General features: G+C 41.5%; 1 protein-coding gene across 5 annotated transcripts in view; it reads right to left on the bottom strand.

Annotated features, from left to right (window-relative positions):
- Positions 1 to 25,387, bottom strand: part of Dusp16 (dual specificity phosphatase 16) — a 74,815-nt gene that overhangs the window by 5,962 nt on the left and 43,466 nt on the right. For all 5 annotated transcript variants that reach the window (XM_038318762.1, XM_042054480.1, XM_042054478.1 and 2 more), the window contains exons 4-5: positions 18,077 to 18,240; positions 3,437 to 3,596 (exon numbers count right to left, since the gene is read on the bottom strand). In XM_038318762.1, coding sequence (XP_038174690.1) covers positions 3,437 to 3,596; positions 18,077 to 18,240 — 324 coding nt within the window. The remainder of the gene's footprint in view (positions 1 to 3,436; positions 3,597 to 18,076; positions 18,241 to 25,387) is intronic.

Here is a 25,387-nt window from a genome sequence, read left to right as displayed (position 1 = left end):
CAAGTGCTGGAATTAAAAGTGTGAGCCACCACCACTGGCAGCGAGGTTGAAATTCTTAAAATTATAAGAACACAAGGAACCTGCACTGGCTAATGAATCTAAAACTGGTTTGGCCTTGCAGTCTGTGATAGATGTCTAGTAGATGCAATTTATTATTCATTATATACTCGTTCATATATATATATATAATGAATATGTATATGTATATTCATTATAATTTAAGAGTAAGCAACAAGCAGTGTCCCTGCTAGAAAAGGAAGCCATACAAGAACAAATGAACACAACCCACACTGACACACAGAACCAGGCTGACATAAATAACACACGGCCTGCATGTAAATCCTGTTGTATTAGCAAACACAGTTATCTTCTGCTCCATGTTCTTTCTTTCCCTTGGGATGGAGACTTAAAGCTATGGTTTACACCTAATGGCAATTCCGATTTTCTGCCACAGCCATTGTACTTTTCCTGTAATTTGGTTCTTCCCCCTTTTTTCTATCTCATGGTATAAAATGTGTCTACACTGATCCCCAGTCCCTAGCTGGAAGCTGCTCCATACCCAGGCTTGGAAGCACCATGGGAGAAATGCAGTGCAGACCATGCCTACCATGTTTAAAGCTCCAAATTCCACTCCCAGCACACACTAAAATCATGGGTTTCAGCTCTCTTCATTTTGAGTGTATTTCCTATTATGCTAATAATGATCTGGGCTGGAGAGGCTCGGTGCTGAAGAGTACTTGTCGCTCTTGCCAAGGACTGGGGTTTGGCTCCCAGCATCTACACTGCAGTTGTATGACTCCAGAGCCAGAGTATTTGATGTCCTCTTCTGACTACCTTCAGGCACCAAGCACACGCACACATGCAACAAAAACATGCAAAAGGATAAATATAGATCTAAAATAAAAATTTTAAATAATGATTATCTATAAAAACTAGACTATAAGAACATTATCATGGTCCTGTTCTCACACTTTTCAATGGTTCAAATACTAGCAATATTACACAAGCAGTTAATACTGACACATATTTTTTAAAAAGATTATTTTTTTTAAAAAATGGGGGAAATGGCAGGAAGGCTCAGCAAGTAAAAGTGCTGGGTGCATAAGCCTAACAACCTGAGTTCAATCCCTGAAATCTACGGTGGGGGGAAAGAACCAAAGCCCCAAAGCTGTCCTCTGCGGTGGCACATGTGTGCCCCCACTCATGCATCACATACACAAATAACAATAAAATTAAATTAAAAATTTTGAAGGAGGCTGCAAAGAGGTAAAACTGACAGTCATACAGGCAACAGCCTGAGTATCAGTGAAGCCACAGAAACAGAAGAGATGCTGCCTCCAAGCAGAAGGTGAGAGCTGACCCTAGACTGTCCTCTGACCTCCACACACACTAATGTGACAGGTCTGCTGGGTCACGCACACGCTAGACTCAATACATACAAGGAAGTAAGCAAATGTTTTTGGAAACCTGACAGTAGCACACATTGCAATGTGGATGATGGGTTTCCCTCTCCCCTCCAACTTTCTCTATTATGCTCATGCTGGGTTTACAACCACAATAATTTTTTCTTGTTTTTTGTTTCTCGAGACAAGGTTTCTCTGTGTAGCTTTGGAGCCTGTCCTGGAACCTTGCTCTGGCCTTGAACTCAGAGATCCACCTGTCTCTGCCTTCCAAGTGCTAGGATTAAAGGCATGAGCCACTACCGCCTGGTTCATCTGATAATTTTTAAAATTAAACATAAAAGTGATTATTCTAGCATGGATTCATTTCACATAGTCTTGACAGACTGAGTGTAACCCGAGTCTCCAAGTGGAAGTCTCATACACAAAGACTTGGCCAAGAGGGGAAAGGAACCTGGCACAGGAAAGCCCTATCAGTCCTGAGCAGGGTGCTCAGGAAGCAGCCTACCCAAGCTGACACTCACAAGCCCTCCAAGAAATAGTTGGAGCTGGCTGCAAAGGTGGGAACATTTGTTGGGGGGGGCAGTCTTGGGAACATTAGGTTAAGAGACATATTTTTGTATAGGAAATTAAGGAGCCTCCAAAAGTTCTGGAGTGAAGAACAAGAAGACAGAGATGTGAAGCTGGAAATAACAGCAAGTTAGTACTACAGAAACCTAAGAACAATGCTTAGGCTTAAACAGAAAAGTACAGAAACCTTTGTCTCCAACAACAAATAATCAAGACGGAGGGAGAGGACTGGAAAGTTAACTAAGGGAGCAATGAGGAGTCCCAGCTCACAGAAGGAAGCGATGGCCGAGGAGGTGACAGCACAGACCTACAGATGGGGAAAAGAACAGCTCATGGCGATCTCTAAAATGTTTGTTAGTCAGAGAGGGCAACCTGTGCCCACAGCCCCAGCAACCTGGGATGAGTGCCTGGGCCCGAAGTCTGAGGCCAGCCTCACACACAGCGGGAGCCTGTGTTGGGAGAAGCAAGGGTAGAAAAGGAAAAGTACAAACATTTCTTCAGAGCTGACTCTGAGCCGAGTCTGCTGTAAAGGTTTGGTGCATACAGATCATTGCTTTGGTCCTCACACTATCCCTCTGAAGAAGGTCCATGACCTTCACCCTTTAATTCAGGAACCAGGCATGCGAGAGTTTTAAGTTAGGTACACACAATCACTTAACTGATAACCGGGGAGGAAGGGCTCAAAGTTTGGCTCCAAAGTACATCCTTTGAATCAACTCTCTATGTTGCCTCAGTGCGGAATCAAGGACTTGGTGGGGGTGGGGTTGAGCAGGAGCTTGAAACATGTCTCTGAATCAATACGACATGCAATGGGAACATTAATCACAGCTGGTTTCTTCTCAAGGACAACAAATGGAATAGTATGCTGAATATACTTCTTAGAGGTGCAATGACAAAGTATTAGTTTGGCAAATTTTCTTTATGATCATTTCAGTGTGAACTGTATGGTACAGACTAGCTTCTGTAAGTGCATGTCAGAGTATGTGCTGGAATTTCACTGGACCAAAAACTACTTGAAACTATCCATGCATGACCTGAGGCTCAGGAAACCTTGTAACAAATAAAAGGACTTCATACCTAACAGTGTGTTTTCACAGGACCTGACTTTACCCTGGGAAAAGACAACACCAAGTAAGAGAGAAAGTCAGCCAGATCTATCAAACCGTTTTCAAAGCATTTGCAAAGTGGAAGGGTGAGTTAGCTCTGAAAGCTTAACTGATTTTTAAGAACTTGCAACGCATAATCACAGCTCCTGCAATGCTTAACCTTGGTGCTGTTAAAAGTTAGCTAGTAGGTCACAAGGCCAATGGCATGGCACACGTCACCTTGACCACTAAATGTGGAAGTGACATCATGTACTGTTTTCAGACTTGAAATCTCTAAAAGAGGCAAAAGGGGAGGGGTAGCTATCCCTGCCTGTGACACTAAGACTCGAAGGGCGTGTCCCCTGGTCTTCAGCTACATACCTATGAAATCCACAGACTTGTCCAACCAGGGCAGAATTTTTTCACAAAAGCTGTCATTCACAGGCACTCTCAGGAAGTGAGATTCAGGAATGAAGTCGGGCTTTGGACATGTATTGCTGGCATTTAACACGTAGCCAATCCCATTCTGTTGCATCAGTTCCTGTAGAGAGAAAGAGCAATTAAAGAAAGGGACTAATTGTACTAAGAATCATTTTGAGAGATTAATGTTTAATACTATGACAAATATTACCAGTTTCTTTGCAAGAATTACTCACATAGTAAAACCCCAAAATCCAATGAAGTGACATTTACTTATGCTATGAAATAATCCCCTTGTATACTGTAAAGATTTGTCATTCAAATTGGTTTAATAAAACACTGATTGGCCAGTAGCCAGGCAGGAAGTTTAAGTGGGGTGACCAAACTAAGGATGCTGGGAAGAAGAAGGGCTGAGTCAGGGGTCACCAGCCAGATGCATAGGGAGTAGGAAATGAACGTGCCATGCTAAAAGAGGTACCACCACATGGCAGAGCGTAAATAAGGAATATGTGTTAATTTAATATGGGTTAGTAAGCCAGGCGGTGGTGGTGGTGCACACCTTTAATTCCAGCACTTGGGAGGCAGAGGCAGATGGATCTCTGTGAGTTCGAGGCCAGCCTGGTGTACAAGAGCTAGTTCCAGGACAGGCTCCAAAGCCACAGAGAAACCCTGTCTCGAAAAACCAAAAAAGGGGGAGGGGGATGTTAGGTAATAATAAGCCTGAGCTATTGGCCGAGCATTTATAAATCATATTAGGCCTGTGAGTGGTTACTTGGGAACTGGTAGGTAGGAAAGAAATGTCTGTCTACATACACATTTAAAGTTGAAAGTGAAAAAAATATGGACATAAAAGCCATTTAAAATAATATGCCTGAAGAGCAACTACACAAGATCAATACAGTCAACCTCAGTTGTCTCCACTGCTAGAGAAAGGAAGAGGACAGAGAACCTTTTCCCACATGGACCATGCTGGGTGTTCTCCAAGACCCAGGCCTGGCCATTCTTGTTGCTTGGTTTAAACAATCTTTTTAAAGGCTACATCTATTTATGCGAATTCATATCTACTAGATTTTGGGATGTCCCACAGGCCTTTCCCATTCAAATCCCAAAAACTAAACACAGTATCCTTCTCCCTTTTTTGTCCTGAACTTCTGTTTCCTCTCATCCCAGCACTGATGAAAATGACACATTGAGAACACCCACCCAGCCAGTTGGCAAGAAAATACCACACGGCTCCTTTTCCTTCCTCATAATCCCAATTCCAAAGGCCTACCAAATCCCTTTGGTATGACTTCCTCTATTCATCCTCTTCCCATCCACCATTCAATGAGTCTTCCAGAAGACTCTGTAGAAAGCCACCAGGGTGCTCCTGATGTCTGGGGTGCATTTTCCCTCCAAACCATATTCAACAACTAGGGCAGTATTTTTTTTTTTCCTTTTTGAGACAGTGTCTTGCTGTGCATCCCAGCCTGGCTCAAACTCCAGACCCAAAATGATTCTCCTGCCTCAGCCTCTAATGCATCTGGGACTACAGGTGCATGCAATCATACTCCGCTAATCTTTCTTCACAACTAAGAGTAGGCCAAGTGTTCCTGATGCACACAGCCTGAGCCGGGCTTGTGATCACCCTCCCATCCGTGTTTAGACGGCTCCACTCCCATCCACCTGGTGGCTTTCGTCCCACTTTCCCTACTCAGCCTGACTTTATGAATTCCTTCCCATGGACACACAATTAACTATTCCAGGCTCTGACCTTCTAAGGTGCTGGGTTCACACCATTATAACAACCCAGCATTGTATGTTATATTAACAGTTAATTCTTGTCTCCCCTATCAAAAAGTAAAACAATGAGTAAGGTCCTTGAGCTGGTTTGTTTTCCTTGCGTAACTGCACTGATAACGGATCTGTTATTTGATAAACATATCTACCACAGACCCAATGACTAGGCAAGCTGAAGCCCCACCTGATGAGTCTCCCCATGCGGCCTCTCAGGACATCTTCTAAGCCTGGAATATTAGGCTAAGAAACTCTGGTCATTCTTTTTCTTGGAATACCACCGTTTTTACACTTTTCCAACTACTTTAAAGACTAATGGTAGTTTCCTGAAACATGCGTCATCTCTCCTCTACTCATTTTACACACTTGGCATAGCAAGTGTATTTTATTTTGTACAAAGGATACAGATTGTCTGTGCAACCCCTTCTCATTTCTGAGATAACACCAAGAAACACCTTTTGACTTATGTGGCCCTCTTGGATTGACGAACCCCTTTTTTACACCAGGGCACAAGGCCCCCTGATGGGCTCATCTGCTCCAGTGAAGCTATGATCAGACCATGAAGATCTTAGTGGTGTTCATGACAACTTCTCCTCTACAGTGCTTGTGGCAGAGCACACCCGTTTGCCTCCAGGTGACCCACAGATACACTGGGTTACTAAGTACCATCTGACTCACCACAGGTCCCATATGTCCCCGGTAAGGACTGAGGCTTTTCTTAGAAATGTTTTTGAGGAAGCAGGCAATACATTTTTCTCTTCTTTACCAATAGTATTACTAAGTTACATTATGTTAAAAAGCAGAATGAGGGGACTGGAGAGGTGGCTCAGCAATTAAAAGTGCTTGTTTTTGTTGAACTGAGGTTCTGTTCCCAACACCCACATGATGGTTCACAATCATCTATAACTCCAGTTCCAGGGGCTCTGACCCTTCTTCTCAACTCCATGGGCACCAAGCATGCACGTGGTACTTATCTGTACATGCAGACAAAACTCTCATATATGTAAAGAATAAATGAATCTAATTTTTTTCTTGGTTTTTCAAGACAGGGTTTCTCTGTATAACATTCTTGGCTGTCCTGGAACTCACTTTGTAGACCAGGGTGGCCTCAAACTTGCTGAGATCCACCTGCCTCTGTCTCCCATGTGCTGGGATTAAAGGTGTACACCACCTGGCCTAAATTTTTTTTTTTAAAAGAAGCTAAGGAAAACAGTAGCAGAGTGCTCTACCTACCAACTCAATAATGAAGACACAGACTTTTAGAAAGGGTGCAGTGTGCTTACTTTAACAGTCCCAATGCAACAAGGCAGTATCAGGGACAAAACATGCTGCAAGTCACTGATGGTCACAGAATATGGCAAGGGGCCTGACATGCAGCCTGATATCCACACTTTACAGAAATGACAATTTAACCTATATCCAAAAATATTGATGACCTTTGTTAGAGGACTATTAATAGAACACTGTGATATGTAGTGCGTATTAAAAAGACAGCATCCTAAATATTAAGACGCTAATAGCTACTGTATGCCAGGCACCATACTGAACATTTATTAGTTCACTGGATCCTCACTTTCTGTGTGGTATGTGCTAGTACTGTCCCCATTACAGATGAGAACGCTGAAGCTGAGAGGTTCTATAACACATCCCAGGTCTCACCTCCACACTCTGGTCTTGCCTGCTATACAGAGTACAGAATGAAAGATTCAAATCCAAACACACTCACTCCAGAAACTACCCTTTTAGTCCCATAATACGCAAAACTTAAGTTCCTTTTAGAGCAAATTAGCCTGAACAATAAAGCAACAACCCCAGAAACCCACAAACTGAGTTTTGTGGTACCTTCTTTTCATCTTAGTGCTAGGGAGACAGAGGCAGCCAGATCCCTGGGGCTCACTGGCCTACCACCCTGGCCCACAGGCTAGGACAATGAGTGACTTGTCTTGGAAAGCAAGATATACAGCTCCCCCAAGAACAACCCCAGAGTTGACCTTCTGGCCTCCACTCACAGCGTGCAACCCACCCCTCCCACAAACCTACTTAGAAAACCTACCACCAGCTGCTGCTGCTGAACATTCCTTAGGGAATAAGACAGAACTTGCTAAACATGAGGCCAATTTTTAAAACAAAAAGGCAAACAAAATACTAACATGGCACATAAGATAAAAATGCAATTTGACTACTAAATTAAACATGGTGCCTTCGTGTATAGATTTGTAGCTACCACATCAGTGGGAATGTCAGTTAAAGAAGAAAATCATTAATGATGAAATGTGACTTCTAGTCTAAAATTACATACTAAATTATTATATATAAAATGAAAGTAAGAACAGGGCTATCTGGGAAAAGGAATGTTTTCGACCATAATACACGATACATTTGAATGAAAATGTCATGAAACCTACCACTACATAGGTAAAAAGAACTCCAAGTCAGCCTGTGCTAAAAACAATTAGTAAAGCAAATGCACATGAATTCACTAATTTCTAGTGCAAGTTCTCTCCTTAGAGGAGTAGGGTTTAGGAAAACCACACGAAACACAACCATCTGTTTTTATTGTGTAAAAGAACATGGTCTCACAATGGGCTGGAGATGTAGCTCGGTGGTAACACAGCTGCCTAGCATACATGAGGCTCTGGGTTTATTCCTATTACCAAACTAAAAAACAATAAATACATAGTAAATAAAAGAAAGAAGTAAGGAAACAAAGAATTTAGGAAACAATGTCAGTGCAGACATCTTCTCCATTACGAATGCCTCCCAAACATTTTACAGCTGCCTCATTCCCGCCTAATTTAGCTTAGGTCATTCAAAGACAAGTCTCTTCCCTCACTCTCGTTTCATCAGCACATGCACTATTTTAATTAATGCACATAATTACAACAACAAGCATACTGGCCCAAACAGGTCTGAGGCAGGCGGCTGGTTTCTGGTAAGCACACACTAGTGTCAGGTGTGCTGCAGGGAGAGCCACAGCCAGACTGAGGGCACACGGATTTGACACAGAATCTCTGACGCTAGTCAGATACATTTTAGGAGTCAATACAACTCGATTAGTTGTTCGCTTTACTGATATTTCTTTTATATTTTGATGAATGTGCATATAAGTGGCTGATAGGGTATATTAATTTAAACTTTCTTACTTTTGTGTGTGGGTTTATAGATGCAACATGCATGCAGTGCCCACAAAGACCAGAAGAGGGTGTCAGCTCCCCTGGACTGGAGTTAGAGGCATCTGTGAGTTACCCACGTAGGTGCTAGGAACCAAATCTAGGTTCTCAAAAAGGACATTTACTGTAAGTTTTAGTGATATAACTTAAAAGTACACTTATGAAGAATAAGTATTTTGTGAAATGATTGTTCTTCCTCATAAATGGGTGCTAATGCCTTTGTTATAAATTAGATACATTTATATAATTTTCATTTTATTCTGTCACATTATATAAAATATATACAACTGAATAATTACTCTGTTCTGTAATTAAATAGCACAATCTTTAAGCTTCTAGAGTAGTCATCTTACACTGTTAAATATTTAGCTTGGACTTTGAACTAGTGCTAACAGTGCCCTTCCAATGATAAGATAAAGCTCTGGTCTTCAATATCCTGATGTCATGGTGCCTGCGTTCTTTTGACTCCCCTTTACTGCTTACCCTCAGGGCCTCCAGCCTGCAGGGTAATAGCTACACTGTCTTGTGTTTGCTCTCATTCACTCCACCTTCACTCTGATGATCCTATGCAGTCCCCACTCTTCTGTTCTTCATCCCCTTGGAAGCTGCCTCCCTTGTCCACCTTGCACTCCACAGGCAACTGCTGCAGCCACCCCCTTGCTTCCGCCCCAGTTCCTTCACCCTGTCACTTCTCAGCTTGCCAGCTCTAATTACTAGTTGACATTCATCCTCCACTGAATCTGCATGTGTGCTCATGTCGCCAAACACGGCTATGGAAAAACCTCGGCAACATCATCTGCTTTCACTTTTGATTCCGACTCCTCAGCAGTCAAGGTTTCCCTCTCGTGCCATTCCATCACGTCCCTTCCCTCAAAACTTCTATTTCTGCTCACCCTTGCTTACTCTTAGTTGATGGGAGATCTCGTTTTCCTGCTACGTGGATTTCATCCACCACAGGTCCCTCTACTAGCCACACGTCTGTCCAGTCTATCTTCCGAGCAGCTGGCAGTCCCTCTGCTTGCTTAGTAAATTCAATTTTTTCTTATTCAAGGATGTGACTCTAGTAATTGCTGGCTTTTCTCCTACATCGGTTTTCCACTCTCTGGGATGATCTCCTCTACTAACAATCAAAGCATTTCTCCCATCTTGAAAATAGCTCTTTGCCTTAAGCTCTTCTTTTTAGCAAAATTCCTTGGAAGAGTTGCTTATGCCGGTATCTCCATTCCTCTCTGTCTATTATTTCTTGCACCCATTTATTCCACAGGCTTTCCGACCCCTCAACAAGATGCAGATCATAAATGACCCTTGATCTCCATGTTGCCCTATCCAATAGCCAATCCTTAGCTTTCATCTTTCTTGACCTACAGCACCATGTGGCACACTTAATTAGACCCTCCTCCTGGGTGGGCTCATTCACTTGCTTCCTGGACTAGTCTCCATTTCTTCCCTTCCTCAGTATTTATTTCTAAGAAGACTTGAATACTTCCAGTGCTAATTCCCCTATGGCTTAATCTACTTCTCCATTTAGATTTTCTTAATCTTATTTTTATGATACTAAAAACTGCCCACATGCTAATGACTCTGGAATTCATACCTCCTCTTTCAAAGACCTCATTCTGAATGCAAACCCCACCTGGCTACTCAGCATGTCCACCTGGAAGTTTAGCAGGCATCACAAACTTGGTGTGTCCATCCTGCACCCTTCCTGCACTTGCCAGCTGCATCCCATGTCTCCTTGACATCAGACACACATACACACACACATACATACACACACACTCACACACACACTCACTCACTCACTCACTCACTCCTGCCATCTGGTCACCAGAAAACTCTCAGCTTTGCCTTCAAATCTAGCAAAAATCCAACCATTTGTCATTCCTGTTACCAACTTGATTCCAACTATTATCAGACTACTAGGCCTGCTTTATGGCCATTTTGCTTCTGTCCTGTAGGTCGCACCACCTATTTTCCAACACTGGCTCTAAAGCAATGTCATAAAATCTTGCCCTGCTTCTCCCAGAGGAAATACTTACAAGGCCTCAATGCACAGTCCCGCCCCCACCCCCTCCCAGTCTTCCTCTCTGGTCAAGCCTCCCATGCTCACGCTGTTCCAGCTACACTAGTCTCCTTGCTAGCCTCTTAACGAATTCACTCTGCTCTCTTCCTAGTGGCTTCTTCTGCCTGTGTTGCTCTTTTCTAGATAGCCAGATGATTCGCTTTTTGACCTCTTTCAGGTATTTGTTTAAAGTTATCTCAGTGAGATAAATTTAAGCTTCCAAGCCCTTTTCATTAAAAACCATACTGCACAGATAATCCCAACCTCTTACCCTAGTTCGTTCAGGGTACTTATCTCCATAAGCACTTATCACCATAACACACAGGTAATAAATAATGGATTGCACTATATAATTTATCTATTTGCTCCACTTACTGTCTATTCTCTTTACAGATGTATCTCTAGTACTGAGAATACTATCTGTCAAACAATAGAGACTCACAATTTGATCAATGAACCATTGATCTTTAAAATATCTTTAAAATGACTAAAATTATGATCTAGTAATTACTTTATTAGTATCTTTTGATGAAGAATCTCCATAGATGTTTCTAAAACATGTTCATTTGGGAAGGCATAATAAAATGTGATTAAACTATGATCCAATCATTTTATAACTTATGATAAACTGTTTTACCTGGGATTTCCATATTTATTTAGAAAAAATGGAGTGCTTCTGAGTAAATTAACAACATGGGGAAAACATTTTAGCAGCTGTGCTAAAGTAGTTTTTAAGGACAAGTTAAATTGCCTGCATCAGGTTGCAACTGTTTATACATATAAAGTTATAAGTATTTGAAGAATAATCATATAGGGCTCATCAAGCATCAAGGTGCTCTTTAAGCATGAAGAGTGGCCATCTGCTGAGAGATGAACAGTGTATAAGGCAGACAGTTGACAGAGCTACACAGATATCAACACCAAGAGGAGTCTGGTGCATATGGCAGAGCAGAATAGCACTGGAGTGAACCCAAAAGGAAGGATTCTGAAAGGATCCTCAATGAGACTGTGTTTCATACCTACAAAGATAATAAAATTACTGGATGTCCAATGTCTTTATTAAAAAATTCACAGCTTTTGCGTATATCATCTTGTGTAAACACTATGTAAGCATATGCAATACTACATTGTTTCAGGAGTAAAGACAGATGCGAAGTTTGTATAGGTTCAGTACACATGTAAATTTTTGCATATTTTTAATCTGGAATTGGTTAAATCCATAGACGTGAACCCAAAGATACAGAGGGGTAATGGTACAGTTACTGTGAGTGGAATGCAGAAAAGAAAGACAAAGGTGCAGAAGTGTCCAGAAGCACTGGCTACAGTCCATTCTGAAACTGAGAAGATAAGCAGAGAAGAGATCAGAAGAGCTGCAAGATTATAGTCAGGTCATAGGATGCCTTAAAGTCAAACTAAGGAGTCTTAATGCTACCATGCATCAACTCGTGCCTGCAGTTTTAGCCCTCAGAGGCTAAAGCAGGAGGATTACATCAAGTCTGAGGCTTTCCTGAGCTAGACAGTCAGTTCCAGGACTTACTGGCCTAGAGAGTAGGATGCGATTTCAAAAACAAAGCAAAACTTAAAATGAAAAGACATCTAGGTATGCCATGCACCTGGACAGCCAGAGCTAATGGCAGAAACCTGTCTCAGCTACCCCATAATCCACCCCACTTACTGTTAAGTAAAAAGAATTTTACCAAATGCCATAATAAGAAGGCTGATGAACACAAGACTTATTAGAAACAATTCATAAATAGTGTGGCATGGAATGATGCATGAGTCCCACACACCCAGAGCACAGCCCAGCACATTTTCAGTCCCACAATGTCCTGGGTCGATTCCCTGTCCTCCCTCAGCTTTAATTTCGTCCTGTTAATTAAGGCTGGTGGTGAGGATGTCACAATGAAGGCAACAGTATGAGGACATACAGTATGTGACATATAAGGTCTCACTAAATATTACATCGCTTTATCCTGTTTTTAAAACAGCCTATAACTGGGCATAGTGGCATATGCCTGTAATCCCAGCACTCAGCAGGCTAAAGCAAGAAAGATCACAAGTTCAAGGCCAGTCTGGGCTCCATAATGAGACCCCTTCCTTTCTTATAGGTAGAATGTAAGTTATTGATATATGAAATTTTATATATATTACCCAAAAAGCATGTAATATAAATTTTCCATGAATTCAAACTTTTCCTTTTTTTTTTTTTTTGGTTTTTCAAGACAGGGTTTCTTAATGTAGCCCTGGCTGTCCTGGAACTCACTCTATAGACCAGGCTGGCCTTGAACTCATAGAGATCCACCTGCCTCTGCCTTCCGAATGCTGGGATTAAAGGTGTGTGCCTCCACCACCACCTGGCTAATTCAAATTTTACTTCCTCTTAATTGGCATTAAATTGAATAAAGCAGCAGGTCAGCTCTAGGAAAGGGTTCTCCTGCAAAGTAAAACCATGAACTTAAACAATGGTTAACACATAATTAAATATGTCCAAAAATAAAATTTATAGCCAGGTGTGGTGTTACAGATCTCTCTGAGTTCATGAACCACCTGGTCTACATAGTAAGTTCCAGGCCAGTCAGGATTCCATAGCAGGACTCTATCTCAAAACAAAACCAAGATAGTCATATTTATGAGTCAAAAGAGAACGTTTAATTCTGTTATTGTAATTTCCATCAACTTACTTCCTTGAGACAAGGTCTTGCTATACACAGCAGGTAGCCTGAGCTGGCCTGGAATGCTCTGTACCCCCCAGGCTGGCCTTGACTGGCAGCTCTCCTGCCTCTAAAGCGCAGGGGTTGCCTGCCTGCACTAGCAACACTTGGCACGTCACACTTTTTATTTCATTTAAAAGTTTATCTCCTAGAGTAGGAAATACAATCTCTCTACAGTTAGGACTAAGTCTATAATCTGTTCATTAGATCATGGAATACTGATGAAAAGATGGCCTTACTAAGACTGTCCCCCTACACACACACACACACACACACACACACACACACACACACACACACACGTTCTTTATGTTCAGCTAGTCTGAGAGCAGAAGGTCTCACTGAGTCACACAGGCATTGCACCTCTGGTTAATGTTACTTTAACTTTTCTGAAGTCAATTTGCATTCAACATTGACCTCAAGTTCTACCTCCTCCTCCTCCAGCCTTTCTCAGACCACTCACTGCATGTGCCCCCACCCTGTAAGACGGAACAGGCCATTTCATCTGAGCATTACATGAGGACTAGAGTTGGGACTTATCAGTTTTCAGGGGAAGAAACCATCCATGGGTTAGCAACTCAAAGTGATAGAGTGGCTAGGTGGAGAATTGACATGAAAACCGTTTCTACCCAAAGCTGTCTCTCAGCCATCGTGTGGTGCTGCTTCAGTACTGCGAGTCAGGCTGCGTCACCAGGTCGTGTGAATTATTGTTCTCTAAACAGCCAGAATGTACACTGCAGGGTGTTCTACACATGTACCTAATGATAATTTGGTTATCTTCACATGTTCTCTGAGAACCCCCCCAATCAGCACTTGACAATGCTGTGTGCGGGCTATTAACCAACACCTACACAAAATAAATACATCAGCATAAGTCCTACCAGGAGCATAAGAAAACAGTGTGGGAAAAATCAACTTTGCATGTTAAACAGCCTCAATAAAAAAAAAAAATACATAAAGAATGCTGAGAGCAAGCCAGGTAACAGCAAGTCTTTAATCCCAGCACCTGGGAGGCAGAGGCCAGCCTGGTCTACAGAGTTCCAACACAGTCAGAGTTGATGCAGAGAGATACTGTCTCAGAAAACAAACATACAAACAGAACACACACACACACACACACACACACGCTGATGGCAGATAGTTTACTGACAGTTTAAGTGGGTCACTCCAGACAACAGTTTCAGGCTACTCACAGCAGGTAATTTTATCAGCACATCTAGAGTATTTAAGTATAAAAACTCCTCTAACTTTTACTTTTATGGGATAAGGGAGGAAACTAATCAAAAAACTTGAGGGCTGGACAGCCAGCTCAGAGGCAGAACACTTGCCCAGCACACACAAGGTCCCAGAGTTATAAGGGAAAAGAAAAAAAAACATCATTCAAATAACTATAGTCTCAAACTTCTCTCAGTCTAGATAAGAAAAAGGCATCAGCAATGACTTTAATACAGTACAATCAATGTTTCTCATTTCAACTGTAAAGACCAGAGAACAGATTATAAGAAACAAACAGTATAGTGTAAGGGGAAGGAAAAGGATCCTTTGCAGCCAGTGACTTCTCATGGTTTTCAATAGAAGGCACACCTCTAGAATGTGAGAAGTAACTAGTTCATGCAAGCAGCTGGACCTTAATGTCCACTAAGGTACCTGAGGCTTCATAGAGCTCTTACTAAGAGTGGCCACATTACACTGAGCTGTAAAGTATAAAACACATGGCAGACCTCGAAAACTTAAAACAATGAAAAGAACATAAAACACATACATTTTTATGACTATTAAAATATTGACTTAAGTGAATGACTTAATTAAAATTAACTCTAAATTGTAGTCAACGTTTTAAATAAACCTACTAGAATATTTTAAATTATGCATGTGGCTTGTATTATATTTTTACTGAATATCACTGATAAAGAATTGGTTGTTAAAAACAGAAGGGGGCAGAACTCAACTATGATCCAAAAGACTGATGGGATTTGCCAGTCCTTCTGTACAGCCTGATACAGAGAATTCCATTTTCCAGAAAACGGCTAGGATCTCTGCCACTGAAGCCGATGACAAGATCTTGGGTAAATGACTTAATTTGGGGCCAGCCTACATCCCAATCCTATGTGGATTAAACACAACAATGTAAACAGTCTGAACTTGACAAGACCCCACTATATAGCTCAGGCTGGTGCATGTTGGGATTACAGATGTAAATCATTATTCCTAGGAGCCAAGCACTTTAAATGTAATAGTATGTAATTGAAATTTAAGGTCAACCTATCTTCAACAACTTAGCATTGCATTATACTCCCTCCATTATATTAGCTATGAGCCTCCTAAGAAAATAGCTGTGCTTTTAACATATTTTGGTGGCATTTTATTTTGTGTGTGCATATGCATATTCACATGAGTGCGTGTGCACACACGCGTACTGTGCATGTTTGTGTGTGTATAAGCATGCTCACATGCAAATGCGGAAGCCAGAGGTCAACCTTAAGTGTTACTCCTCAATAGCAATCCACTTTATTTTTTTAGGTAGGGACTCTTAGCAGGACCTAGGGCTTGCTGAGAAGACTAAGCTGGCTGCACAGTGGACCCCAGGGATCTAATTGTCTGCACCTCCTCCATGCTGAAATTATAAACGCAGACCAGCACTCTGTTTTTTAACATAGGTGGTGCAGATGGAATTCAAATCCTCATAAATGTGCTGCACACACTTTACTGATCAAGCTATCTCCCTAACCCCAGCACACATGCTCAAGCCACGGCCAGTGAGACAGACCACTTCCTGTTGCCTGTGTAAGATGTAGAACTCTCAGCTGCCTCTCCAGCACCATGTCTGCCTGCACACCATCATGTCCCACCATGATGACAATGGACTAAACCTAGGCACTGTAAGCCACCCAGTTAAAAGTTTTCCTTTTTAAGAGTTGCCATGGTCATGGTGTCTCTTCTCAGCAACAGAAACCCTAACTAAGACAATGACGCTTCTGAAAGAGTAAATCTGTATTACCCATGCATCTGTAACCCCAGCCTTCTGAAGGTAGTAGCAAGAGGATCCGAAATTCAAAGCCAGCCTCAGCTAAAAAAGCTCAAGACTAACCAGGGCTTATGGACCCTGTCTAAGAAAAATGAAACTCAAACAACTAAAAACAAAACAGGGTCATGTTGTGAGTTCATTTAACACTTTTGAAATAACAATTTTCTCACCTAGCAAAATAAAAGTGGCTAACTAAATCTCTAAAATCTTCAGCTCAAAGGTTCTTGTCAACAATGAACCTCGTGGTCAAAAACAAATTCCTGTCCAGTGTTTCAGAGTTGCTCAGCTTTCCAATATGTCTTCAGCTCTCTCCCCTCACTCCCACACCTTAGTGACAGGTCTTCCACAGTGACTTCTGCTGACACTATTGTCCCATAAACTTCTGTAAGTCCATTCTCTACCCACAAAGACTCTACATGCTCTGTTTACTGCACACCTAGTCCATGCCGCAAGTGACACCAGAAAGCTGTGCATTTCCCAATTCTCAATCCAGGTTCTGGATTGACTGCCCTCACCCCGTGAGTCCTCGCCCAGTTGTTAGGGTGAAAAATGGAACAGAGCAAACTCAATGTGTCATTGTCAAAAATAAATAATACAATGATCTGTAACTATTTGTACTAACTGGTTAAGTTTACCAAGAATAAATAGAAACCTTAACTAGTGCTTTAATTTTTTTTTAACCTGGATTAAATAAACCAAACATCTCCAGCTTTGCTACAGGAATACATGTAACTTTAGAAAGTTAATTTTGCTTTCTGTAACACAGTTTACTTATCTGTAAAACAGGATTAATAGTAAGCCACATGCTCAAAGGCACTGTGACCCCACCAGAGAGGTTCTGTTCATACATAAACTGTCAAATCTGAAGTAGGCAGATCTCAGTAAAAAGCAAAAATATTAATAACACACTGTGGCGGCAAATCCTACGGAAGCAGGGGCTTTGCTGTAAAAACAGTGAAAATACCTCACCGATGCCCAAAGACAGTATTTTTCCTCCTAAAACATTTGTTGTCTATACGCTAAGAAGACCACTATGTGCTTTCCAGCCAGTCTGACTGTTCCCATCACTCCAGAAGACGCTAAGGAAAACCGCTGCCTGATGAAGATCACCAAGAGCCGCATTTGGATTGCCACGTGCTTCTTCAATTAGTAACACCGTAAATTAAGACATTTTTAGAGGAAATTCACTTTTCCAAACAGGAAGAGAACTTTTATTTTTTAGCATTCCTGCTTGAGAGCATGTAAGCTGCAGAATCAGATCATAGTTCTACTATTGTTGTTTGTTCATTAGCACAAAAGCCTCCATCCAATCTGCGTTTCTATAACAGTTATGCCTATTCAGTGCTATCCACAGCTTTTCAGCAAGAATCCATAATCCTCTTTCTGCAGATTGTTCCAGCCAGCTTCAAACACAGCAGAACTGACGGAGCACACTTCTGAGTCTCTGTCCTTGGCGTTCTTGATCATCTCTCCCCACTCTGCTGCCAGCTGTCACCATGAGGACCTTCCTCAATCTAGGCCTGACCTGAATGCACTCTAAGTGTAGGACACCCAGTTACAGTAATACAACAATTAACAGCCCAAGAAGACAAAGCTAATGGTGTGAAAAAAAAAAGAAAGAAATCTTATTACAAGTTTCTTGGACCTATGAGGAAAACAAGCAGCGACAGTTTGGGTGTCCTATGGCAATAAGCAACACCAAAGCAATACTGGAAAGATAATACGACCCTTGTGGGAGGGAGCTCGTCGCCGGCACACTGACGGTGCTCCTCCTCTCTGGGACCACAGAATGCTCCACTGCCGCTTCTCCAGCTGCTACCAACAGACACATAAAGAAAGGCGTTTGGAAGCACCCACCTTGTTGAGGACATCTCGTTGGCAGCCAAGATAGAGATTGGGAAGAATTCGAGTTGGCCCAATGTTGGCAACAGGTAAGCAAGGCTGAGATATGCAGGTAGGGACTAGAGTGGATTTTCCTTCACAGAGGCCAGGGAAACAACGAGAGAACTCAGCAAACCCACCTAAGAATAAACATTGTATGATTATGCCATGTACAATGTAAAATAAACCAGCCTTCTGGAACTACTTGACTAAAACCGTTTAAAACAGACCCAAACAGGTAACACTGCCTATGCGCATCCTTCCCACAGCTACTGATGCTAAAACTGGTGTAGAATCCAGCGCTGACTCCAGCTTATAAGGCTGTAGTATGGACGGGCCCTGAAGTTCCAAGGGCCCTGAAGATAATCACTGCCTTCCTTAGACAGTCTTTTAATCCTCACATACTCTATGACATGTGATCCCCTTTCTCTCTCCATAAAAATGTTATCTATGGGACATTAAAGATTTTAAATCAATAGCAAAGAAGTCAAAAATAATTATTCACAATAGCAAACAAATGGGTATTTTAAAAAGTGATAAATTGAGTGTTACTCGTTTAGAGTAAAAATAATGCTGTAAATTCTTCCAGGATTTAACTTTACGTCTTCCAACCACACAGATTCTGGGTAGTAGTGGTGGTGGGATAAGACAAGGTCATGAGCCAGGCGGTGGTGGCACCTGCCTTTAATCCAGCACTCGGGGAAGGGAGAGGCAGGCGGATCTCTGTTGAGTTTGAGACCAGAATGTCTATAGAGTGAGTTCTAGATTATCCCAGGCTACACAGAGAAACCCCATCTCAAAAAACAAACAAAAAAGACAAGGTTGTGAGTAAGCCTGTTTGCTTCAGTCAGATTCAGGATGCGGCTGAATGGCCTTGAGCTCCTCTCCTCACCCTGCCTGACAGTTTTCCTAAGATGGCAAAAACATGCCTTATCCTTAAAACTTATCTTTGTAACAAGTCATTACAGTTCTGTGGGCAGTCAAGGCTCCATCATTACTACTGTTCATTTTCCTAAGCACTACGAACAAATGTTGACAGAGCCTAGATCATCTATAGTATATGAATTCCCGTGGCAATAGTCCTGGGTTCAGATTTAGAACTTGGGGTTGTCCCCCATCCCCCCGCCAGGTTTTGTTTTCTTTTAAAACACATATTTATTTAGTGTGTGTGTGTGTGTGTGTGTGTGTGTGTGTGTGTGTGTGTGTGTTTAGGAGGATGGTACAGAGGCCAGAGGACAACTTGCTGGAGTCAGTTCTCTTTTTCTACCATGTGAGCTCCGGGAATGGGACTCAGGTTATCAGGTTTGACAGCAAAGCTTACCTTACTAAGCCACCTCATTAGTGCCAGTCCTGTGGTCCCAGGTGTCTATTTCTAATGAACTGCCCTATGACACTTCATGAAGTGTCAGAGTCTGGCCACAATTCCAAAGAGAAAAATCCAAGGACTCCTCTGAAGAGGGCAAATGTGAGCAAGGTCTTCACAGGGGTTTCCAATTTAAGTAAATACTCCAATCCAAATTAAAACAGGAACCAAATTGTTTCTGATAAATTCCTTACTAACCAAACCCTTACTTCTTAATATCTCAACTCAGGAACCTTGAAGATTAGAATTATGGGAAATACTTGCTCAACTCAAGCATAGTCCAGCTGGACCCTGTTTATACTTATGTGCAATCCAGGGTCCAGGAGCAGTGAGAGACAACAGAATCTACAAAGCAATTAAGCCATAGCAAAAATAAGTCAACATTCCTATCTCCAGTCTAAGTAACTGTAATTTTAAAGCTATTCTTACACATGAGAAATTTAAAGGTCTTAAACTAAACTGGTGGATCAGATCAGATTGGCTGCAAAAATTCAAATTACTCTGTACAATGAACAAGGCCCTCAAATCTGCCCCGAACCACACACGCACACATACAAGCCCAGTGACCACACAGCAGGGAAAGCAAGAATACAAGCCCCTAAACTCATGTTCACTCCGGGCCCAGCACATTCTAGATGTCTGATGTGGTTAAGGTTACTGACTCCAACTCCGAGTTTCCTCATCTAAAAGTTAACTTAGCTCACGTGCAGTAGCGTGTGGCACACAGCAAGCACTCGAGCAGGTATTCGTGGTTGTTACTCCACAACAGCAACATCCTCGACCCTGGCACCTCTTTAGGATCCGCCTAAGACACACAGTGAGAAGGCGGAGCCTCTAAGCCTTAGAATCTAAGGTTACATTTCCCAAGGGTATGTCAGAGCACTGGCGTCCTGAAAGAAGCTGACAGACTGGACTTGTCCAAAAAGTAAAACACTGTATATATCTCCCTGAGAGGGTCACAGCTCCTATAACACAATAAGGACTCCAAACATATTACCTCCAAAGAAAATGACTTAATTTACTTAAGACAAATAAGCTTTTTCAAACTGATTTAAGCATGGAAATCCCTCTAAAATCTTTAGCCGATGGTGGCATTCTATACAATAAACACTAAGCTGGAACTGCCGGACTGCAATCAACTAGACTCCTCCACCTAAATGGAGCCGCAAATGGACTCCGAGGCAGGCAGACGGGCCATGATGTCCACTGTTTAAACGCATTTCTGGTTATAGAATACAGCTGCTGTAAGGTGGGGCCCTGCGGGCGGGTCTTACAGCAGCACAGTAAAGGCTGTCACTTTTCTTCAGTTTATGCCAACTGACAGGCAGGCACTATTTTGATTATAATTCATTGTATGATAAAATTTTAATATCTATATGTTGTTGTTTAACTTAAGAATTGTTTTGGAGTAATCTCTGGCCCCAACACAGTTCATAGGAAGCCTGTCATTTGCTGTAAGAAATCCTACAGCCAGTAGCCTTTAAGTTACCCAGCCACTGGGGAGTAGCCTCTTATACTATTTATGCCGATGTAAAGCTGGCCTCTTTTCTGGATGCAGAATTCGGTTGCTGTTCTCTGGTCCAGAAGAGGATTCTGATTTGTGAGTCTACCCCTAAACAAATAACCATCTATTATTCTCAATTCTGAGCTAGTGTGAGATTTCTTTTAAGCGTCCTTCTTCAGTCATTTAAGACAACAAAACCACATTCCAGTAAAATATTTTTAGAGAATGAGAATCCAAAAAACACATCTTGACTTACACTTTAAACTTGTAAGTAATCAGACTTAAAAATAACAACAGAATACACTGAACGGAAACTGTGACGAGCAGTGCTGAGATTAGAGGTGTGGCCTACATGCCTAGCTCTACAGGTGCATTCTTACTCTTTATAATATGCTATGAAATAAATGTTATCACTATTCCTATTTGCATACAAGAACACAGAGGCTCAGAATTACATTCTGTAATAATTAGCTGAGCTACAGGATGAGTCTACTTCTTAAATCCTGTAACGTGTGCAGGGACAGCCTTACTGTTACCTATGGTGTTCCAAGCCCTACAACTCTCATTTGCTAGTTCTCAGAACAAGTCCAACAGTTGGTATAGCCCTTCCCTAAACTGATGAAAAGTCTTATTTTCCCCAAAGAGAGGGTGTAAGGGTGCGTGTCTGTGTGTGTATGTGTGTCGCAGAAGTTTCAATAAGAGAGAAGAAAGAGAAGTATATCTAATATGACCAGAGATAAGAGACTTACTAAATACAACTGTTGCTAAAAATTTCTTCCTTGGGGGGAGATGTGAACGATGTCTATTATTAGGCTTTCTTACAGAGCACTGGGTGAGGGGTTATGGACCCAAAGGCAGCCACACTGGAAGGTTTGTATGATGGAATACTCCCCTCATATCCCTTCCCCTAGTTCTCCAACTGTATACTCTAGCCCTTCCCAGGACCCAGAAGCCACAAGCAATTAAAACAGAATTGTGTGCAACTGCTTGTGAGGGGTAGAGGGATACTCAAAAGAAGGTCCCATGATCCTGCCTACCCCCTACTTCTACAAGGGAATGTCAACCATCAAGAAGCCCAGCTAAGATGATCTTTGGCAAAGTGACCCAATAAACTTCCGAAGATAGTGGCAACATGGCTTAGGGGATAGTCATGTACAACAACTCACATGGAATCCATAATAAAGTTCACAAATATCTAGCTAAAATGTCAAAACACCGTGGTTTGTTCATGATCAGATTCACAAGCTGACAGTCAAGCAAAAGCTTTGTCTTAGCTTCCACAGACTGTCTTTCAGAGGGACACACTTCTGCATCCTCCAAAAACAACTTTCAAAGGGAAGTAACAATCATATTAAGTCAGTCAGCCTAGCTGTTCATGGTCCAGCTGCACCATTAATTAGTACAGGAATCCTAAGTCACTTTAACTTCAATGTACCTCAAAAGTATGGTTGGTTCTAGAAAATTCCATGGCAAGGAATTAAAATTAAATAACAGAAACCACTATTCAACCTCAAAACAAAAATGCCAAACCAACAATAGATGGTAAAATGCGCTATAAAAGCAGAGAAGCCCGGCGAGATGGTGCACACCTTTAATGCATGCCAGCACATGGGCAGAAGCAGGCGGCTGAGTTCAGGCCAGCTAGGTCTACATAGCAAGTTCCAGTCAACCAAGGCTACAAAGTAAGACTTTGTTGCTAAAAAAAAAAACAAAAACAAAAAAACAAACAAAAAAAAAACCATACTTTTGCTGGGTATTCTCAACTAATATCTAGTACAAACACTAATAGCCAAACTTTGAAATATTTAAGTTTTCAATGAAATTGGAACATCATTTAGTGCTCAGTCTGGCTTGAAATGTTCCAAACTTCCAGAAAATCCTCCATCTGTCAAAGAGTACATTTCCCTGCTCTTTATCTGTGACAGCATCCACTCTGCTGACTGACACGCACCCTCAGAGTGTTCTCCACCCACCGACCCCTCAGTCACTGATGGACTCTAGCGACTCCAGTCTCATTTCACTGACTAACAGAGACGCTGCAGCGCTACCCTGAACCTTCAGATGCTGTCTGTAGCCTCATCAGCAACTAAGTTTCAAAATATCTAAACTGTCCCTTTTCTTTTCAAAGATTCTCTTGCAAACAATATCTACATCAAGAGAAAAGCATACACAGCCTATTGATGTACATTTTGTTCCAAAGGGCTGCCAGATACAAACTAAAAGCAGCAGACTATCTGACCTTGCCACAAGGCTCGCTGTCCTAAGCAATCAATGTTTGTGTATTATAAAACCCCTATCAGCATTTTGTTAAACTTTTCCCTGTGAAAAACCATACTTGAAACTCTCGGTATTTTAAGAGTTATCATGGACTGTCTCACTGATACTACTCTGCTCCCTACATTCTATGCTGTTTGTCACCTGGGACTGCAGAAAACGTGAGATGGCAGCCACTCCCACGTATCTCCCTAACACACAGCTGAGCTTCAGAAGAGCTGCGCACCAGTACCCGTGGTGCTGAACTTTCACCAGGCGGTCAGAGGCTTTTGGTTTGGAGAGAAATGGGGAGGGAGAGAATAACAGACACTCTACAAGGGTGCTGTTAGTTAATCTTCCACCAGTCAACCAAAAAAAAATACATGTATAGAAATAAGAATGTATTATTTTAGACAGAGGAAACATCTGGTATAGTTTCAAAGGCATGTATCACTTATACGCCACTGTGTTCTCATTCAGCCAAGAGAAAGTTCTTCCCTGAGGGCACCTCCTTTATAACACCAATCAAAAGTATTATTTTCTGCTAAAAAAAAAAAAAAAAACCAAAAACCAAAACCAAAAAAAAAAAAAAAAATCACTGTGAGATACCATTACATTATGGTGGGAGGAAATATGCCATGCAAAATAAAATGCAAAAGAATTCCACTAAGCAATTCTCTTTCTTGGCTCATTTGTAATCAGCTATAAAAGTTATGGTATAAAAGCAAAAACAAATGCATAATTAACAAAAGTAACACTTCACTACAACTCAGTAACATTCCGTTTTTAATTAATTAATTTTTATTTTATTTTTGAGACAGGATCATACCGGGTAATAATATAGTTCTAAAATTCACCATATGGACCACACTGGCCTAAAATTTGCATTCGCATCCCAAGTCCTGGGATTATAACTATGAATATATAACCATATCTAGCTTTGCAATTTTTCTAAGTCTCGAATTCTAAAAATCAAACCATATCCCTTTAACCAAACTAAATATGATGTCAACTACTTTAAGGCTAATGCTCTATAGGGAGAAAGAGCGCTTTCATCCAAACAGACAAACAGTCACCGGAGCTTTAACTGATAGTTACCTAACATGGGAGGCAGAATTAAAAAGAACCACCCACTCCATATTCTGAATGAAGTCTATATGCAGAAATGGCATTTATAAGAAAATTTACTTTCTAGAAAACATTTTTCCAAATATGCAAATTTAACTTTAATTTTAAATAATTTTTATATACTTCATATTTTCTCATTTTAAGACAGTTTTCTAGCCTGATGATCCCATAGGCAGACCTTTCTGTGACATGAGCAGAATCCATGTTTGATTATTTTAGGATGTAGGAGGAAACTGAAGCACTCGTCACCTCTAGAGATGTTACTAGTCTGGGTTTGCTCTTGTTGGACTTAGCACATATTCATCTTATAAAATAATGGGATGGAGCCGGGCGGTGGTGGCGCACGCCTTTAATCCCAGCACTCAGGAGGCAGAGGCAGGTGGATCTCTGTGAGTTTGAGACCAGCCTGGTCTACAAGAGCTAGTTCCAGGACAGGCTCTAAAGCTGCACAGAAACCCTGTCTCGAAAAAAAAATAAATAAATAAAATAAAATAAAATAAAATAATGGGATGCATATGCTATCTATACACGTGCATATAATATACTTTGGTCATATTGAGAGTGTGATTTAAGTTCCCAGAAAATGCAGCGTGGCGACTAGTTTACTGAACTTTTGGCCTGTCAGTCAATGCACAGCTGGACCTAGAAACAACTTTTAAATACACACCTCCAGGGCTTCTAACAAATGCCTCAAATAAGCAAAGATCTTTGAAAAGAGTACAACACGGGCTGGAGAGGTGACTTGGCAGTTAAGTGCACTAGCTGCTCTTCCAGAGGAGCCAGGTTCAACTCCCAGCAACCACCTCTCTGTTCACACCCATCTTTAACTCCAGCTTCAAAGGAATGTGACACCCTCTTCTGGCCTCTGAGGGTACCAGGAATATAGATATATGTGAAGGCAAAACACCCAAACACATAAAATAAATCTTTAAAGTTTTTAATAATGCAACAAAAATAATCAAAAATAAGACAACCCAAATCCATCATCTCACTGCAAAAAATCAACAAGTTCTGTAAACAGGAGAACCAAATTCACAGG

Source organism: Arvicola amphibius, chromosome 2 (genome assembly GCF_903992535.2).
Source record: "Arvicola amphibius chromosome 2, mArvAmp1.2, whole genome shotgun sequence".
Classification (NCBI taxonomy): domain Eukaryota; kingdom Metazoa; phylum Chordata; class Mammalia; order Rodentia; family Cricetidae; genus Arvicola; species Arvicola amphibius.
This window is presented reverse-complemented; position numbering and strand designations above follow the sequence as displayed.